The sequence below is a fragment of the Gopherus evgoodei genome, chromosome 12 (genome assembly GCF_007399415.2).
Source record: "Gopherus evgoodei ecotype Sinaloan lineage chromosome 12, rGopEvg1_v1.p, whole genome shotgun sequence".
NCBI classification, from domain to species: domain Eukaryota; kingdom Metazoa; phylum Chordata; order Testudines; family Testudinidae; genus Gopherus; species Gopherus evgoodei.
Genome location: NC_044333.1, coordinates 26,597,597 through 26,613,682, shown reverse-complemented (window position 1 = coordinate 26,613,682; position 16,086 = coordinate 26,597,597). Strand labels below are relative to the sequence as shown.

General features: G+C 40.6%; 2 protein-coding genes across 5 annotated transcripts in view; one reads left to right on the top strand and one right to left on the bottom strand.

Moving 5' to 3' along the window:
* Positions 1 to 71: 71 nt before the first annotated feature.
* Positions 72 to 6,707, top strand: LOC115660652. Of its 2 annotated transcripts, none has more exons than XM_030582275.1 (2): positions 72 to 512; positions 4,344 to 6,707. In XM_030582275.1, the coding sequence occupies exons 1-2, from the start codon at positions 180 to 182 to the stop codon at positions 5,886 to 5,888; spliced, it is 1,878 nt and encodes a 625-aa protein (XP_030438135.1). In that variant the 5' UTR covers positions 72 to 179; the 3' UTR covers positions 5,889 to 6,707. The 2 variants fall into 2 exon arrangements, with proteins under 2 accessions (XP_030438135.1, XP_030438136.1); XM_030582276.1 differs by having other exon boundaries at positions 434 to 512; positions 2,147 to 6,707.
* A 1,038-nt stretch (positions 6,708 to 7,745) lies between these two features.
* TK2 (thymidine kinase 2) overlaps positions 7,746 to 16,086 on the bottom strand; it is a 52,214-nt gene continuing 43,873 nt past the window's right edge. For all 3 annotated transcript variants that reach the window (XM_030582281.1, XM_030582279.1, XM_030582280.1), the window contains 4 exons: positions 15,947 to 16,035; positions 15,426 to 15,505; positions 13,584 to 13,664; positions 7,746 to 13,154 (listed from right to left, as the gene is read on the bottom strand). In XM_030582281.1, the coding sequence (XP_030438141.1) occupies positions 13,056 to 13,154; positions 13,584 to 13,664; positions 15,426 to 15,505; positions 15,947 to 16,035 (349 nt within the window). In that variant the 3' untranslated portion in view covers positions 7,746 to 13,055. The remainder of the gene's footprint in view (positions 13,155 to 13,583; positions 13,665 to 15,425; positions 15,506 to 15,946; positions 16,036 to 16,086) is intronic.

The following is a 16,086-nucleotide window of genomic DNA, read 5'->3' as shown; positions in this document are numbered from 1 at the left end:
CTTGACTGACACACAACGTGACCACTTAATTCTTAGCAGTGCCATCAAGGAGCCAATAACGGATTAGACAGAAGAGACTCAGCAAAGGTAAAGCAGGATAGCAACTTCCTCGTTTACAATTCCATAACGTGCTTGAAATTTAAAGAGCAATAGTTGCTAGTGTGGGACTCCTGCAAACGATGAAGGAGCTTAAAGCAGCAGCACCAGCTAAACAAGACATTTTAAGGGACTATGTTGCATACTATGAAACGAAGTGGTCGGAAGGAAAACTTCTGATCTGCAACGAGACAACGCTAAAAGCAAAAGCTAAACACTTCCTGGAGTCTGGTGCCTGCCCTGCTGAGAGATTTAGCAGGTTTAGCTTCTACAACATTGCAGAGAATTGTTTAAAGGTGAAAAAGCAAGAAGGAGGCAATGTTTTCAAAAACCTCATCCAAGCTTTCGAGTTCCTGGAGCTGCTCTGCATAAACCTGTTCCTCTCTCCTTGGAGAAAAGAAATAAAGTCGCTGAAGGTAGGATATGAGATGAAAACAGTGGCATAGCAACAGGATCAGAAAGCTATAAATCAAATCCTTAGGGTAGTGCTTTATTTCCAGTGTGCTGAACCTTTAATGAAATTAAGGATTTACAGCTTGATCCAAAGTCCCCTGAAGTCAAGGGGAAAAATTCTATTGATTTCAGTGGGTTTTCAATCAGGTCCATTATGCACAAGTGATAAAATTTTTAAAACTGCCTAAGGATATGTCTATATTGCAATAAAACATCAGTGGCTGGCCCATATCAGCTGATTTGGGCATGTGGGCTTGTGCTGTGCAGGGCTATACAATTACACTGTAGAGCTTCAGGCTTGGGCAGGAGCCCAAGGTCTGGGATCCTCCCTTGGGGAGGTCCCAGAGCCCAGGCTCCAGACGGATCCCAGATGTCTGAGGGTTCCAGAGCCCAGGCTCCAGCCAGATCCCGAACGTCTATGCTATAATTTTATAGCCCCATAGCCTGAGCCCCATGTGCCCAAGTCAGATGATATGGGCCAGCCGCTGGTGTTTTATTGCATGTAGACCTAGGTGACTTAGGGCCAGATTTTCAAAGGCAGTTGCCTAAAGGTGCAGCTAGGTGCCTTGTCAGTTTTTAAAAAGGACCTGAGCAGGTTAGGCGTTTAGCCTTTGGGAACCAGGTGCCTAGCCAGCACAGGGCCTTTTTAAAATTCAAGTAGGTGTATAGCTACATCTTTAGGTGACTAAATACCTTTTAAAATATGGTCCTTAGGAGCCCAAGACTTTCAATGAGTCTTCAACAAAGTGCCTAAGTCACTTTTGAAAACAAGTTTTAGGTGTGTTTGAAAACGTTGCTTACGTAGCCGGCCTTGCTAGAAGGGAGCAGCATGCTTTGCACTATACTGGTGAGCAAAAGCTATATGCAGTCTGTTTATTCTCTTCTTTGTGAATGGACTGTTTGTACTTCGTACGTCAGCCACATTGCAGTAATGCTCTAACGCAGAAAGCATAAACATTAAAACAAGCTACACTAACATTACAGCTCTTCCTTGGCAACTTTTAATGCAAATTGGGTTCTCTACAGATCAGACAAAATGAAGCAATTTTACATAATGTCATCATTGTAAAAGTATGGGTCCCAGAGCATGAACTATGAAATGCCATTTAACCCTGCATGGCTGCCAGTTTGGATTCATTATAATGCTCAAATAAATATCACACAAGACAAGTCAGTGCACAGACACAGAGAGATGTGGCATGGTGTGTGCGCCAACCCCACTGCCAGAGCTAGGAGGGGGCTGGAGGAAGGATGTGGAGGGGCATCAGCTCTGTGCAGGGCTTGTGCCGCAGTTTTCAGCAGTTCTGTGCCCTGTACAGATCTTGCTTACTCTGTTCCCTGCTGCCATCCTTACTGTGCAGACACTGGGCTGATCCATGGAAGGTGATGATATGGGCAGAGTCAAACAGTACCTGAAGAAGTGGAAACTATCAACCACGGAATCCACAGAGATGACCTGGCCTGACTGCTAAGCAGGAAGCCTTTTAGCACATGTTGGTTTTGACTGTCACACCCTTGATTGTGGATTAATTACCCAGCCTATTGACTATGCCCCGCCCCAACAACCTGTTGCTCATCTGTCCATATTGTTCTCCAGGCAAATATATAACAAACTATCAGAAGGCAGAGGATAAGGAAAAGCTAAACAAAGAGGAAGATAAATGCCACCCTGAGGGAATGGAAACTTTTGATGTGGGAAAAGAAAGTCTGAGGAATATGGAGCCTGGAGCAGATTGACGTAAAATGAATACAGAGAGTATCCTCTGCAAAACAGTTGCACAGGAGTTTGCTTGACCAGAGCGACTACTCCAGCTACATAATGCTGTGATCTTTGAACAACCTTTCTAAATACCTGTCACAATTCTGAGTCACCACCTGAGCTCATTGGAGCTCTTTATTATATCTTTAGACTAGGTTCAGGGGAAATGAGGGAAATCTAGTGTCCTAACACCAAGGGAAGCTCCAGAAACAAGAGACGCACCAGGGAAGTGAGAGGGTGAAGGAATAAGCCCCCTAACAGAGACGCACATATATTCATACGACTCTATTAAATGAGCCCAACAATAGCATTGTGATTTGTATTAACACAGCCCCAATCATGGACCAGGAGTCCACTGGGCCAGGCAGCATGCAAAGGCAGAACAAAAAAACCCAGCCCCTTCCCCAAGCAGTTTACAATGGGAGTATAAGGCAGGAGACAGGCAGATACAGGTAATGGAAGGGATTATCAATAATGTTTACATGTAAGGCTTTAAACTCAGATTTTCAAAAGTAACTGCTGATTTTGGGTGCCCAACTTGGCACACTTAAAAGAGGCCTGATTTCCAGAAAGAGTTGAGCACCCTGTGATGCTTTCCCAGGGCGGCCAGAACTGTAAGCTGCTGGGATATCCCTCTGCCTCAGCAAGGGAGCTTTGCTGGAGTTTAACTGTGTGTCATCTCTCTGCCACATCCGCCTGTCCACCTCACCAGCAAACACCTCAAGACTCTGCCAGTGTTAACCTTGCCTTGCAGATAACATTCAGTAAACCCCCTGCAAGTTCCTCTGCAGTACCCTACCCCTATGACTGCAGAGTCTCTGAAATTACCAAAGTTTGCTGCCTCCAAAGAGACAGTGCACACGCCAGCTTGTTAGTTTTGCTGAGGACCCATGCTTTACTGTAACACACAGCTCTAAGATGACTTTATGGTAAAACCAAAACTGAGTTTATTACTAAAGAACAGGTTTAAGCGATAGTAAGCAGAGACAATATAAACTGAAAATGGGTACAGATAAACCATAAATAAAATACACTTTCTTGTATCTAAAACTTAACAGATTACAAGCCTGGTATGGGGCAATTTCTCACTCGGTCAGTTCTCGTATCCTCAATCCACACGGCTGCAAAATACACCTTTCACAGATTCCAGAAGTGCTGGCCCTTTTGTCCCTTAAGTGATGTCTTTTTCCCCTTCCTTATAACTCTGAAAAACCTTTGAAACATATTTTTTTGAAAAGTAACCCCATACAAAGTTCCCTGCTGCTTGTTCCACAGGGTGCAGAGCATGTCCCTTTTTTGTCCTCTTGTTAATTAGCTCTTTCTGGTGGGTTGATTATTTTGTTTACCTTAGATGCAAATATACTTTCATTGTCTGTAGCTTACAAAGTTAGACTCAGGCACATGGGCAAATCCATATTCCTTTGTATAAGACAAGCCTGTTTTTCCACTCTACTCAGATTGCTTGGTCTGAACATATTTTAGGCCAGATCTACACTACAGACCTAAATCAGTATAAATGCGTCACTCAAGGCTGTGAAAAATCCACACCCCTGAGCAACACAGTTATACTAATCTAACACTCACCCACCCCCCATGTAGACAGCGCTGCGTCAGCGCTGCGTCAACGGAAGAGCTTCAGTGTTCAAGGGGTTTCTATTTTTTAAATTGAAAAAGACTTTGCTCTTGAATGGAACACAAGAAAAGGTGGTTGGTGTTTTTATACTATCCTAGTCTGGCCACGGCGATCTTCTGCTGCTGCCACTGTCCTTTTCAATTAATGAGGTAACAGGCCTTATCCTCAGCTGGTGGAAATTGGCATAGCTCCACTCAAGTTATTGCACTTGAGCAAAGCAGTAATTTTCAGGAGGCTGACAATAATGCTGGTATAAAACCTCAAAATTCAAAACTCAGTGACACCAGTTTGGGGAAATAGGTGTTAAAAATTAAATAGTTATGAACTTGTTTAAAAAGCCCCTTCCCCTGCATGATTTCCCTCAATGCCCATCTTAATGTTTCTTTTTTTTTTTTTCCCCAGACGTTTACAGGTAATTTTGTCTACTGTGTTCAATCAGTGCTCCCAGAAAACGTAGTAAACACAATACTGCAGAAAATAGGTTACATTGCAACAACAGCAACAGAGTATTCACTTGTCAGAAAGATAAATGAGGAGGAAACAAAAGAGACTGCATTTGAAATATTTCTTGCAAGAATCGAGTGTGAAACCATCCTTGAAATGATAAGCGAAGAACAACACAGTGATTTGGGGGATGTCTTACAGAAGAGAGCACAAAAGCACTGGTATCATGAAGAGAACAAGGACAGAGAGAGTCAACCCTTCCAGAGAGAGGACCCTGAAAATCTGGAAAACAAAGAAAATAATGAGATTTCTTCATGCCTTGGTGCTGCTCAACAGAAGTCCTCAACAAAGAGTGAGAAATCCTTTGAAACTGCTAGAAATAGTAAGATCAAAGATGAATCCCATTTTAAGCCTGCTACTGATATGTCTCAGTTAGCATCTACTCAATCCACTAGCAGGCTTCAAGCACACCACAGGCACGTCAGTGAGTCAGCACACTCTCATGGCAAATGCTCAGATAGCGACGACTTCTTGAACAAATACAGTGACATTGTCATAGGACAAAAGCCCATCTTTGGTGAGAATTCTCCTCAGAAAGTGTTTGAAGAGAAGCTAAGAGGCAATCAGAGTGAAGAATGTGTTTTGGTGATCTCAACGCCGTTGACAGCAAACGAAGCTGGCCCCAAACCACTCTCACCAGGTGCAAGTGGCCCACAAGCCTTTGCAATATTTACTGATGATACTCCTGAAAGCAGAAATGCCCTTGATAAATACAGAGCCCAAGAAGTCCCTGAAGAAACCATTGAAGCAAAAATCAGTGATGCCATGAATTGCATAGGCATCTCTATAAATCCCGCAGATCAACCCCAGGAGCTGAAGCCCCTGTCTCATAGCAATACGGTTGTTACAGAATGTAATTTAACCAAAGACGACAAAGTTTGTGAAATAGCTTTATCTTTTAGCAAACTAAAAATCCAGGACGCCAGTGATGAAGAGCTTATGTATCCAGTAGAGGAAACTGCACAACTTGAGTGTATAACAAATGTAAATATAAGTGATAAAGACATCAGAGAATGCAGTCTCTCCAAGATGAAATATACATATCCAGCTAGGATTCAGACAACAAATAAAGCACCTTTCAGTGTTGGTCAGTCTTCCTCAAACCTACTTGGTAATGCCACTGGGGCCCCCGAGTGTCCTACCACTGGCTCAGATAACAAGAGACTATTAACGCATATGCCTGGTACACATGCAACTTCAGAGGGTTTCAGACACATCAGAGAGCCACCTAATCCCACTTACATCCCTCCCAGAAGTATTTATGTTCCATCTCCAGGCCCTAGTGCCACCATTGTGAATTGTAGGAAGACCCACTTACAGCCTGAAGGAGGCTCACCTGAGTCCTCTTCATCTACAGACAAAGGAAAGTTTGAGACTTACACTTCAAAAGCGAATGAAACTAACCAAGAGGACTATGTAATTATCAGCAAGGATGGTGAATAAGGAATGCCAGGCCCATATGATTCTGCCAATGTCCTTCACTGTTGTCAACAACATAAATGTATTTCCAGGCTGGTCTTGGTCCTCCCTTGAGCAAAGATTCATCACACCAAAGCACCTGCTGCTTTTGGGTAGTGAAGAAAGGGTCCATTAGTCTGCTCTGTTTGTCTTCAGTGATCACACTGATACTCAGGTGCTCAGACCTGAATGGTCACCTGTCTTTAATTTGTGTGTCTTAAAAATGAGGATAAATTCACAAATGTATTTGATATGATGTATAAGTTAGACACCAGGACCTGCTGTATTTGGCTTCTGACAGGTTTTTCAAATACATATACTGCCGCTTTTTTTCTCTCTCTCTAACAAGTTATTCTTGCAGCAAGGCAGCAAATTTACCTCAAAGAATGAAATAAAGTCTAAAATGTTGTGCAATGGGAAAAATAGATAAATGCTTCCAAATTAAGGTTCACTGTTTATAGTCTCTCCCATGCCGCGTTAAAGTTACATTTGAAGCTCATCTCCAGTTCATAACATTTCAGTTAAGTTAACTTTTGAGCTACTGTTCCTTTTCTTTGTTCTCAGTCCTAAGATTGATTTACAAAGTTTGGTAAAATTCTGTTTGGATGTTCAGAGAAAAACAACAACAGAGGTAACACACACTCTGCTAAGACATTTTCAGATGTATTTTTGCATTAGAATAATCCTGTGGGTCTTCTAAATATACTTGATTCTGTACAATTATAGGATTTGATACTTGCCTCTGTTTGCTACCACCAAATAATACCAAAAAATTAAAAAATAAAATGTTTTGTCTTGGCCCCCGATTCTGAAATTTGACTCTCTCACACAAACCCTTATGTCTGTACAAAATCCTATTGAACTCAGGGTGCTTAGCGCAGGAAAAGGGATGGCTGGCTTGGGGCCTTAATGAGGACTCGTTCCTTTAACCAATATGACAAAAGGTGTTTATTAATGAAGTTATAACCTTTTGAAAACTACATGCTTCTCTTGCACTATACGTTGTTTTCTACTAACTTTTTAGCAATATGATGAAGGTCCATACTCCAGATATACTTTCATGTACATATACACCAAGATTTTCAAAAATACATGCTAAAGTTAGAACCAAAGGTAGGCTCCTAAATAAGTAGCCTGAGTGCTAACCAGCCCCTGACTTCAATGGGTTTTGGTCACTTATTCAGGAGCCCTCTGTTGTCAAACTTAAGCATTTAGAAATCATGATTCAGGCCTAAACAAATAATGGAATGGTTTTGTCTATATATTTCAGTTACTTGCCTTGCCTTCTGGGTTTTGATTCTTTAGGGTTCACGTTTTCAATTATTTCTCCATGAGGGCTAGAAAAAACACACACCCACACCCCACCCCCGAAAGTTGGGATTCTTACTTAAGCACATGACTTCAGGGGCTGGGGATTTAAGAAAAACACCAACTCTTGGGAATATTGCAACAAAATAACAAGAATTGGCAACTCTGTAAGACTAACTTTAGGTTCCTTATATGGAAAATCTTGGCTATTAAGTGTAAATACAAACATGTGCCTGAAGCAGTATGCAAATACTAAACGTATTTGACTTGCTCATTTAGATACACATGCAGTTATCTGATATTGCATGATAACAGTACATTTGACTGCTGAAAATATCTTTTCAAAAATAGTGTTTAGTATAAAGCAGAATAAAAAAAGTGTATTCGAATGCTAAGCTCAATATATTTTTCAGAAATCTTAAGGAATTTCCCTCTTAGTAAAAGGTATTATAAGTTAGATATTTCCAATACCAATTCTTTCCTAGAGTTGCATATTTGTATATAGAGAAAATATTTGCTGATCATTTCTTCAAGTTCTTTATAATGTCACATCTGGATTGTAGAATGGTAGTTCTGTGCCAAGAGAAAAAGAAAAACAGGATTCTTACGGGGTGAATGAAAGAATGGGCTATCAGGAAAGTTGAAGAACTCACACGGGAAGCTCTGCACTTTCAAAGTCATTGGAGAATCCCTGCAATGAAGCTCTTAGAAGTTTTAACAGTGTAGCGGGTGTAAAACCCTGACTCCATTGAAGTCAATGGCAGGATTGCACCTGAGGTTTGAAGGAAGTTTACGTTACACACATATGCACACAGGAATACCTGTTTATATGTCGTCCAAGTCTACATTCATGTACTTGCTAAACTTTGTTTTATTTTTTGTGTTTTTATAAGATGCAATTTTTCCCCCACTGGGGATTATTAAAGTTCCTCTTCTGTTTTAAGCTTTGTGTCTAGCAAAAGTTATTAGGGGAGCTCTGACTAGGAAGCTGCAAAAACTGTCCCCACCACACGTGAGGATATGTAGTATAGACATATAGGGTACATCTCTACAGCAGCTGGGAGCAGGCTTCAGCCTGGATAGACAGACTCGTGCTAGCAGGGCTTGAGTGGCCACGTGGATGTTGTGGCATGGCCTGGAGCTTGGGCTCTTAAGACTCAAGGGTTGCAACATCCACAAAGATCTTTTTAGCATGCTACTTTGGGCCCTGCTAGCAGAAGTCTGTCTACCTGAGCTGGGAGGCTTGGTCTTAGGTGCGATGCAGGGATACCCAGAGAGGTGTATAGATAACGCTGCTGGGAGAAAGTGGGTCTGAGTGGGCCAGGTAGGCTGAGGGAGGTGACTGTGATAAAGACAATAGAAAACTTAAATTATATTTGGAAGAAGAGGCAAGACTTAAAGGAGTCCAAACAGAAAGCATTAAAAAAAGGGTTATCTCAACTCAGCGTTGGCAGCCCCACTTCACACAGCCCAAAACACTACATCGGGTCTCCAAATCATATCGCTGAATTTGCTTCAATAATAAAACTAAAGTTAAACCCATTTTGAACACACATCTCAATTACAAATAACCCAGCAGATCTAAAGCGGCCATATTTTGAGATGTGAACATTTAATGACATATGTGCGATTCGGAGCACAGCTTTAAACCACATAAGCTACATTTTTATGTGGGCCCTGAACTGTGTTCCATTTGTGTGCATGGAACTTCATGTGTATTCTCACTGCACCTGTGGAAACGCTGAGATGGTCAAGCAGCAGCTACACAGACTGACAAGAGGCTGTCTGTAATTCTATTTTATAAATGGATAGAAAGAGAGGCAATGCCTACAGCAGGGGGAACGGGGTCATGTGCCCTCCTGCCCCCCGATTTCTTCCAGTGTTTATATGCCCTGCCCTGAACCCTGCTGCATACCACCAGAACCTTTAAATCAGAGGTTTTCCAACTGTGGGGCATGCCCCCTAGGGGGGCACAGAGGAATGCTCAGGGGGCAAGCAGCGGCTCAGGCTTCAGCCCCACATGACAGGGCTCAGGAAGCACCACCTCTACCCCATTTCACCTATTTTTGTCTGGGTTGGAGTAGGTGGGGCACAACCAAAAATTGTAACCTGAGGGGGAGGGGGCTCAGCTGAAAAAGTTTGAAAATCTCTGCTTTAAATCGTACCCCCTACTATCAACAGTTATGCATTGTCTCTGGACAGAAACTGGGGACAGATAGCAAGGGAGGTTTCTAAAGGGCCAAGCAATTTATGATCCCATCAGCCAGTGTGCTCCTACATACAAGTTCTAATAAATGCTGCACCTCTCTTTGCTTAGTTAAATTACATCACAGTCAGCACCTGAACTTAGTTGACAGCAATACCAGGGCTGCATATGTCTCTTGCTAAAGGGGGTCTATTTGTTTTGGTAAAATGTGTGCATATCTTCTTGCAAGCGGCTGACTTTAACTTTGCTACAGCTAGTACTGATTGTCTGTGGATTAAATGGGGATTTCCTTACTGATTGGATATCTTTCTGTCACAAATCTGAGTCCCAGCCTATTCCCAAAGCGACATGCTACACAGAGCTAGCCCCTTTGAATGGCTCCACTCCCTTGCCCTGGATTACCAACATTCTCTTTTGATCCCTACAGAAGCGGCTCTTAGGCTGTGGAATCTGGTAGTTGGTGATACTACTCACTCACTCACACAAGCTCTCCCTCTGGGTGTCCTGAGCTAGTCATTTTCCCCACTTACCATTCATATCACACCCATGACCCTGTGCTGTTCAGAATATAGGTGCTGAAGAGGCATAGGTTAGCTTTAGAACAAATGTTCTTGAAAAGGTAAGAACCAAGAAAATTGAATTTCAGTGCAAGGAAGATTAAAACACATTAAGCAAAGACAATAGGGGAATATTATAATTTGTTTAGGGATAGTAAGCATAGATTTAGAAAGCAGGAGATTATGAAACAAATTGTTTGAGCAAGAAACAAAAAAGTATTGATAGTGATTTAGGAGAGTTTGTGATACTGTCTGATAGAGAGATTTAGGCTTCCAGGGCCCAACTGAGTCAGTTTTTATAACACACAAAAAAAGTAGCTCCTAGAACACACTACTCTGATTGTCACATTTTTTTCTCTGAACACTGGCAGAGTAACCACCAACAATTTGAGCAAATAACCGAAACAATGCCATTCTGCTGAAACATTTTAATTTACACAGTGAATTTGGAATCAAGACTGAAAGGAGTAAAAACTTCCCTGCTCACTAAAGGGTTTCTATTAAGGAAAAATATATATAATTAATTGAGCATTTAAAACATATGGGACAATCTCCAAGGAGTTGGCTGTTTTTGGTCTCTCTTAGGGTATGCCCAGCTTGTGTGTTTTCAAGAAACATTCAAATATGATTATTTTTTCCTCTACATTTAAAATCTTTATATATTTAAGCAGTTAGAAATGTTGGATCTTATTGTTCAGCTAGAGTACTAAAGCTTTAGAACAGAAGCCTAGGCAGAGCCTAGGCACTGCATTCACATGCTTTAGAAAATTAATTTAGTGTTGCACTCAGAAACTCTTTCTGCAAAACTACCAGCATTAGACTGTATAAACAGAGAACAAAAAATCTTGTTTGATGTTTAAAAAAAAAAAAAGAAGAAATTACCAGGGTGTGATGGGGTGTTCTCCTCACCCTCACCTGACAAGGTTAAGATAGTGAGGGAGAGAGGGAAGGAAGGAAATGCAGGGAGAAAGTGGAAACCCCAGGGGATCCAGGCCCAGAAGGAAAGAAGGAAGGGTTTATCCAGAAGGGTGGTGCAGTGAAAGCCTGAGAGAGATAATGTAGGAAAAGGCGCCAAGAAACAGCAGCAAGGTTTAAGATGGTACAGACCTTAGCATCTGAGTAGAGGCTCTCCGAGTTAGAACCTGGAGTAGAGGGTGGGCCTGGGTTCCTCTACCAGCCACTAGGGAAGTGGCACCATCTGGGTAGCGATGGAGAAGACTACTGGAGATAGTTTTCTATGGAATGACTTTGATACCCCAGAAATGGGAAAACATACAGTGACCTGACTGGAGGAACAAGCCATGAAAGGAGAGTACCTGGATCAGAGAGAGAGAGAGAGAGAGAGAGACATGGCACGGCATGCAAACAAGCATGTGTCGGACCTGGAAAGAACTAATCTCCATAGCAGCAAGGAGGAGGTGCTCTAGTAGTTAGTGGACCCCATGACACAGGGCCTCCTCTCTTAGCAGCAGTCCAATTCAAGTAGAAACTGAATAAATTAAGGACTACAATGAAACTATAAATTAACTACACATGACTACAACGAAAACTAAAGATACACCTTTGTGTAGTATCTGATTGTTATTATTCTTAACCAAATGACGTACACAACGGAATTCTGTATCTGAAAGTTACTATCCTCTGTTTCTAACACGTCATAGACATTGATTACTGCATATTTACATTTACAAAAACATCTAAGCTGAGCTAAAGACTGAGCTAAACACTGAGCTAGTTTTAAGATTATACAGTTATGACATGTCCAGTGAAGTAAATGCTTTTTTTTGCTATGTTGTTTTAAGCAGAGGTGTTCCTGGAAGCACTTCTAATTTTGCTGGCACTCCAGTTCAAACAACAAACTTTTATAGAATAAACAAAGAATCATCCCTTCCAATTTAAAGAGAAAATAAAGTGCAAGTTGTCTTAAGACCGCTCCGTTAAAAGTGCCAACATGAGGACAGCACTCGAGAAGGTAAATAATAAGTGATCTATAAAAACACCACAGAGCAGTTTAAGAATTAAAGTGAGAATTTAACTGTCACTAGATGTTCTCTGCTCTCTTCTTGATATCTGTAGCCAGGAGAAGCTGGGATCAAGATGACCCTATGTACCGCCCTGTCACATGTTCTTAAACTTACACGTGAGGCAAACATCTACTAGAACATAAAAAGTTTAACCTATCAAATAATCAGTATCAGAATTACTACCCAATTTCAATGCATAATAAGAAAAATTCTGTCACATGATAGAAAAAGTTTAAGGGACAGATTTTCAAAAGAGATTTTCATTTGGAGTCAGAATTTTGTTGAGAACAGCTAGATACTGAACTCTTCTGAAAATCTGGGCCAGAGAGCTTTAGACCCCAAATTCTTATAAAGCCTGGGTAACTGTATGTACCTGAGTTGTCCCACTGAATTCAATAGAACTATTCAGATGCATAAGTATTTGCAGGTTTGGGGTTTGATTCTGATATCATTTAAATCAGAAATAACTCCAGTAAAGCCAATGAAGTTACATTGGTGCAAGTGAGATTAGAATCAGGTCCATAATTAAGAAGTGAACTGTTTACTTTTCCTATTTTAAGAGCAATTAATGATATTTTGTGAAAATGGTGGTTGAGAACAGTAGCATAGTTATTTCATTGCTTTTCCATTGAAAATTGTTACAAAATTAGACTGAATTTGCTCACTTACTGACTACATAAGCTTGACTTATTCACAGCCTTCTAATTACATGAAAGGATATATATGGGGCTATTTGAAGTGAATAAAAGCACATTATACGAGAAAATGCAATATCAGAAAGGTATTTATACAATGCAGAAGTGAAGTAGGGAAACGAGATACAGCAGCTTCCTGTCAGAGGTAGTCTGAGATCAGTGAAGCTGCACTGGAACTTAGAAGTGCAAGAAGCTGAAGGTAAACAGGATATGGCCTGTTTGTGGCCTTTTCCTAGCTAAAGTCATTGACACGTTACAAGACAAAATCTCAACCAAGAGACCAAATCATAAAAAGTGTTGGGAATGCTGATCAGAATTCCCGATGGAAATGTGTTTTAAAGCATGACCATAAAACTGGATTTCTACAGACAGTGTTGTATATTGTACGGGGTTAATATTCGGTCCCGATTTTCTTCATACTTTTCTATCATTTTCTGCATGTCATTGTCAGCCTGAATCACCTAGGAAACAAGAAAATGAAAATTAGAACAAGAGGCCCTATAAAATCTGTATATTCTTTCCAAAAATAATTCATTTTGCTAGCATTTGAAAAGCAAGGACTTACTACCACTAAGTCCTAAAATGAACTACCTAGGCACTTGGTCAATTTGTTTTCAGTGCAGGGGTTGGGATGGGTTTTTACAATCAATGGGTCAGATTCTGCAAACACTTACTATTGTAAATAGCCCCTTGGGTGATGAAGTAAGAGTCATTTGCAAGATCAAACTCTAATGCTGTATCCTACTGAGAATCAGAACACTTATTGAAATTTTTCTTTTCCAAATCATATTAGAAAAATAGATTTTGCCTTTACAACTAAAGTGACATTTGAGAATTGAAATTTTCTCTGTGTGCGCTCACCTGGTTACAATTGACCAATATATACTTACAAGCACTGGAGAAGGAACTTTAAACAGTGTTTGTTTAATAAGCCACTCCTCATAGAGCTGATGGATAGCTTCTAAATATTCCTATAAAAAGCCATTCAAAACAAGTGTTTACAGAGGTGAAACACACACTGCGGTTTCTGATCTTATATTTTTTAAGGTAAACCAAATCAGCTAAGAGGTCAATGACTACAACCGTGTACAAATATTTGATACTAAAACCCGGGTTTGACATGGTTTGACAAATAAGGTAGGTCCTTATTATGCACTGCATTGTGAGTACAGAATGCAGTGCATCAGAAACTTTCACCCAACATTTAATTTGACTGAAGTCAGAGACTTTAAGGCCAAAAGGGACCATTGTGATCATCCAGTCTGACATCCTGTATAGCACAGGCCAGAGAGCTTCCCCAAAATAATTCCCATGAAGGATTTCTTTTATTCCCCTAGCTCTAGTCTACCATCCAAGCGACACTAGCACCATCATTCCCATGGGATGCCACTGAAGCTTCATGGCGAATCCACACAGACTGAGCAAGTAGAGTCTTTTAATTTCTTCCTACTGACAATGGCAACAATTTATCACTGGTGTTAGGATTTAACCTACACTGGATCTAATCCACTGAATCAATGGGACTGGAGAGCTCTCAACACCTTGCAGGATCAAAATCTTTGTTTTAATTCCCATGGGAGCAGTCTGACTTAAACCTTACACAGAGATGAATAGACAGAAGAGGAAAGGACAAAAGGGAAAACTGAAATGAACACTGACTTCAGAGCTGCTTTTTATGTGGATACGTTTTTTCTACATTCCCAGATGATTTTCTTCAACTTCCACTCATGTCCTTTAAAAGCATTTTTGCTTGTCAGCAGCTATTAGATTTTCATGAAGAGGACTTAACCTTTTCCATTCACTATAGGTTTTTTCCTCAGTAACAGAGAAAGACACTGCAAAGTGCAACACATGATGTCTCTTCAAAGCCACTGTAGTAAAATAATAGCTAGGGCTTATTCACCTTGGGGATATTTCACATGGCTCAGGATTTAGCTCTTGGCTTTTATCTCACCATACATGTTCAACCTACCCAACTGCTCTTACTAAATCACCTTACAACAGAGGCACTTTAATAATAGGCAGCACATTCCTTCTATTACCCCATTTATTTCTGGCTTAGGGATTCATTTAAAAAGATCTGTTTGAGGCAGAGCCTTCACATAAACTATAGTTTAGGAGATGTAGTAATCTAATTGTACAACTTACTTTTATTAGGTTCCTGTATCACTGTGTGCTTGATTTTTCAAACAGTGCCTTCTTTTGGGGTACAGGCAAACACCTGGAAGGGCATTTTTCAAGCCCAAACACCTCTGCATACAGCTGATGAAGTTTGCACATATAAATTCTATTGCCCACATGCACAGGGGCTCATACTCAAGAACTGCATGCGGAAAAGAAGAGCAGGCAGACACCCTTTGAAAATTTTGGTGGTTAATTTCCTTTTCTTCCCCGTGTTCACTGAATTGTATTGTACTGACCTACCAAATCTGCAAACATGGAGAACTTGGGGTACTCGCTGTCCAAAATTTTTTGATTTTTAAATAGATAAGGATTCACTTGTCTCTACTAGACCATAAAGCTACAATGAACCCTACACGCTTTTCCTAATAAGTTGCATCCATCAGTGGAAACACTGTGGCAAGACCCTGACTTTTATTAACTGACTGCAGTACATGATTTTATATTTAGATGGAGAGGAGCTACAGATTAAAAGCTATGAAGATGCAGACACGTGATGCCCTGAAAGGTATCTTGAGCCTCTGCTTAACTATGATGGAAGATTTCCTTACCATAGCAATGATCTTTTCCTCTTCTCTGCATCTATTCTTTAATCTCTCATAACAAGTTTCAGGAGACGTCTGTAGATAAACTGCCATCAACAAAACATTGGACTAGTTATTTTCACGGGGTCAGGTTAGAAAGCAATGTAAAGCAGAAATCTTCTCCACAACCAACAGAAAAGCAATCTGTGGTAGGCATTTCTGACATGGATATCAGCCATAAATGTCCACAGTGGCTCCATTGCTGGCCAATCTATCTGACACCAGTGGATTTTTTCTCGGAGGAAGGTAGCCACCTCCAAACATCGTGGATATATATAGGTGAAGTACGGCAATGTAACAACATCACCAAATGTTCCAAAGGCATCACTGCTGTTTAACGTGTACACTAGAAGGTATTTCTTACGTCACAGAAATTTAGGGCACAGGAAAAAGAAATAGGAAAACATTTTTTCTCCATTTTCATAATACAATACACAAAAAATACCCAATTTAAATAGGGACCAGTGTCAAAGAAGAACATGTTTTACCTATCAAATCAACTGAAACATCAGTGTTCTTCGTGATCCATTCAAACCATTCAGTTAGCACTATGTAATCCACTTCTGGCATTCTCCCACTGCAACAATCAATAAGAAAATGATTTTTTTATTACCTCTTTTACTACAAA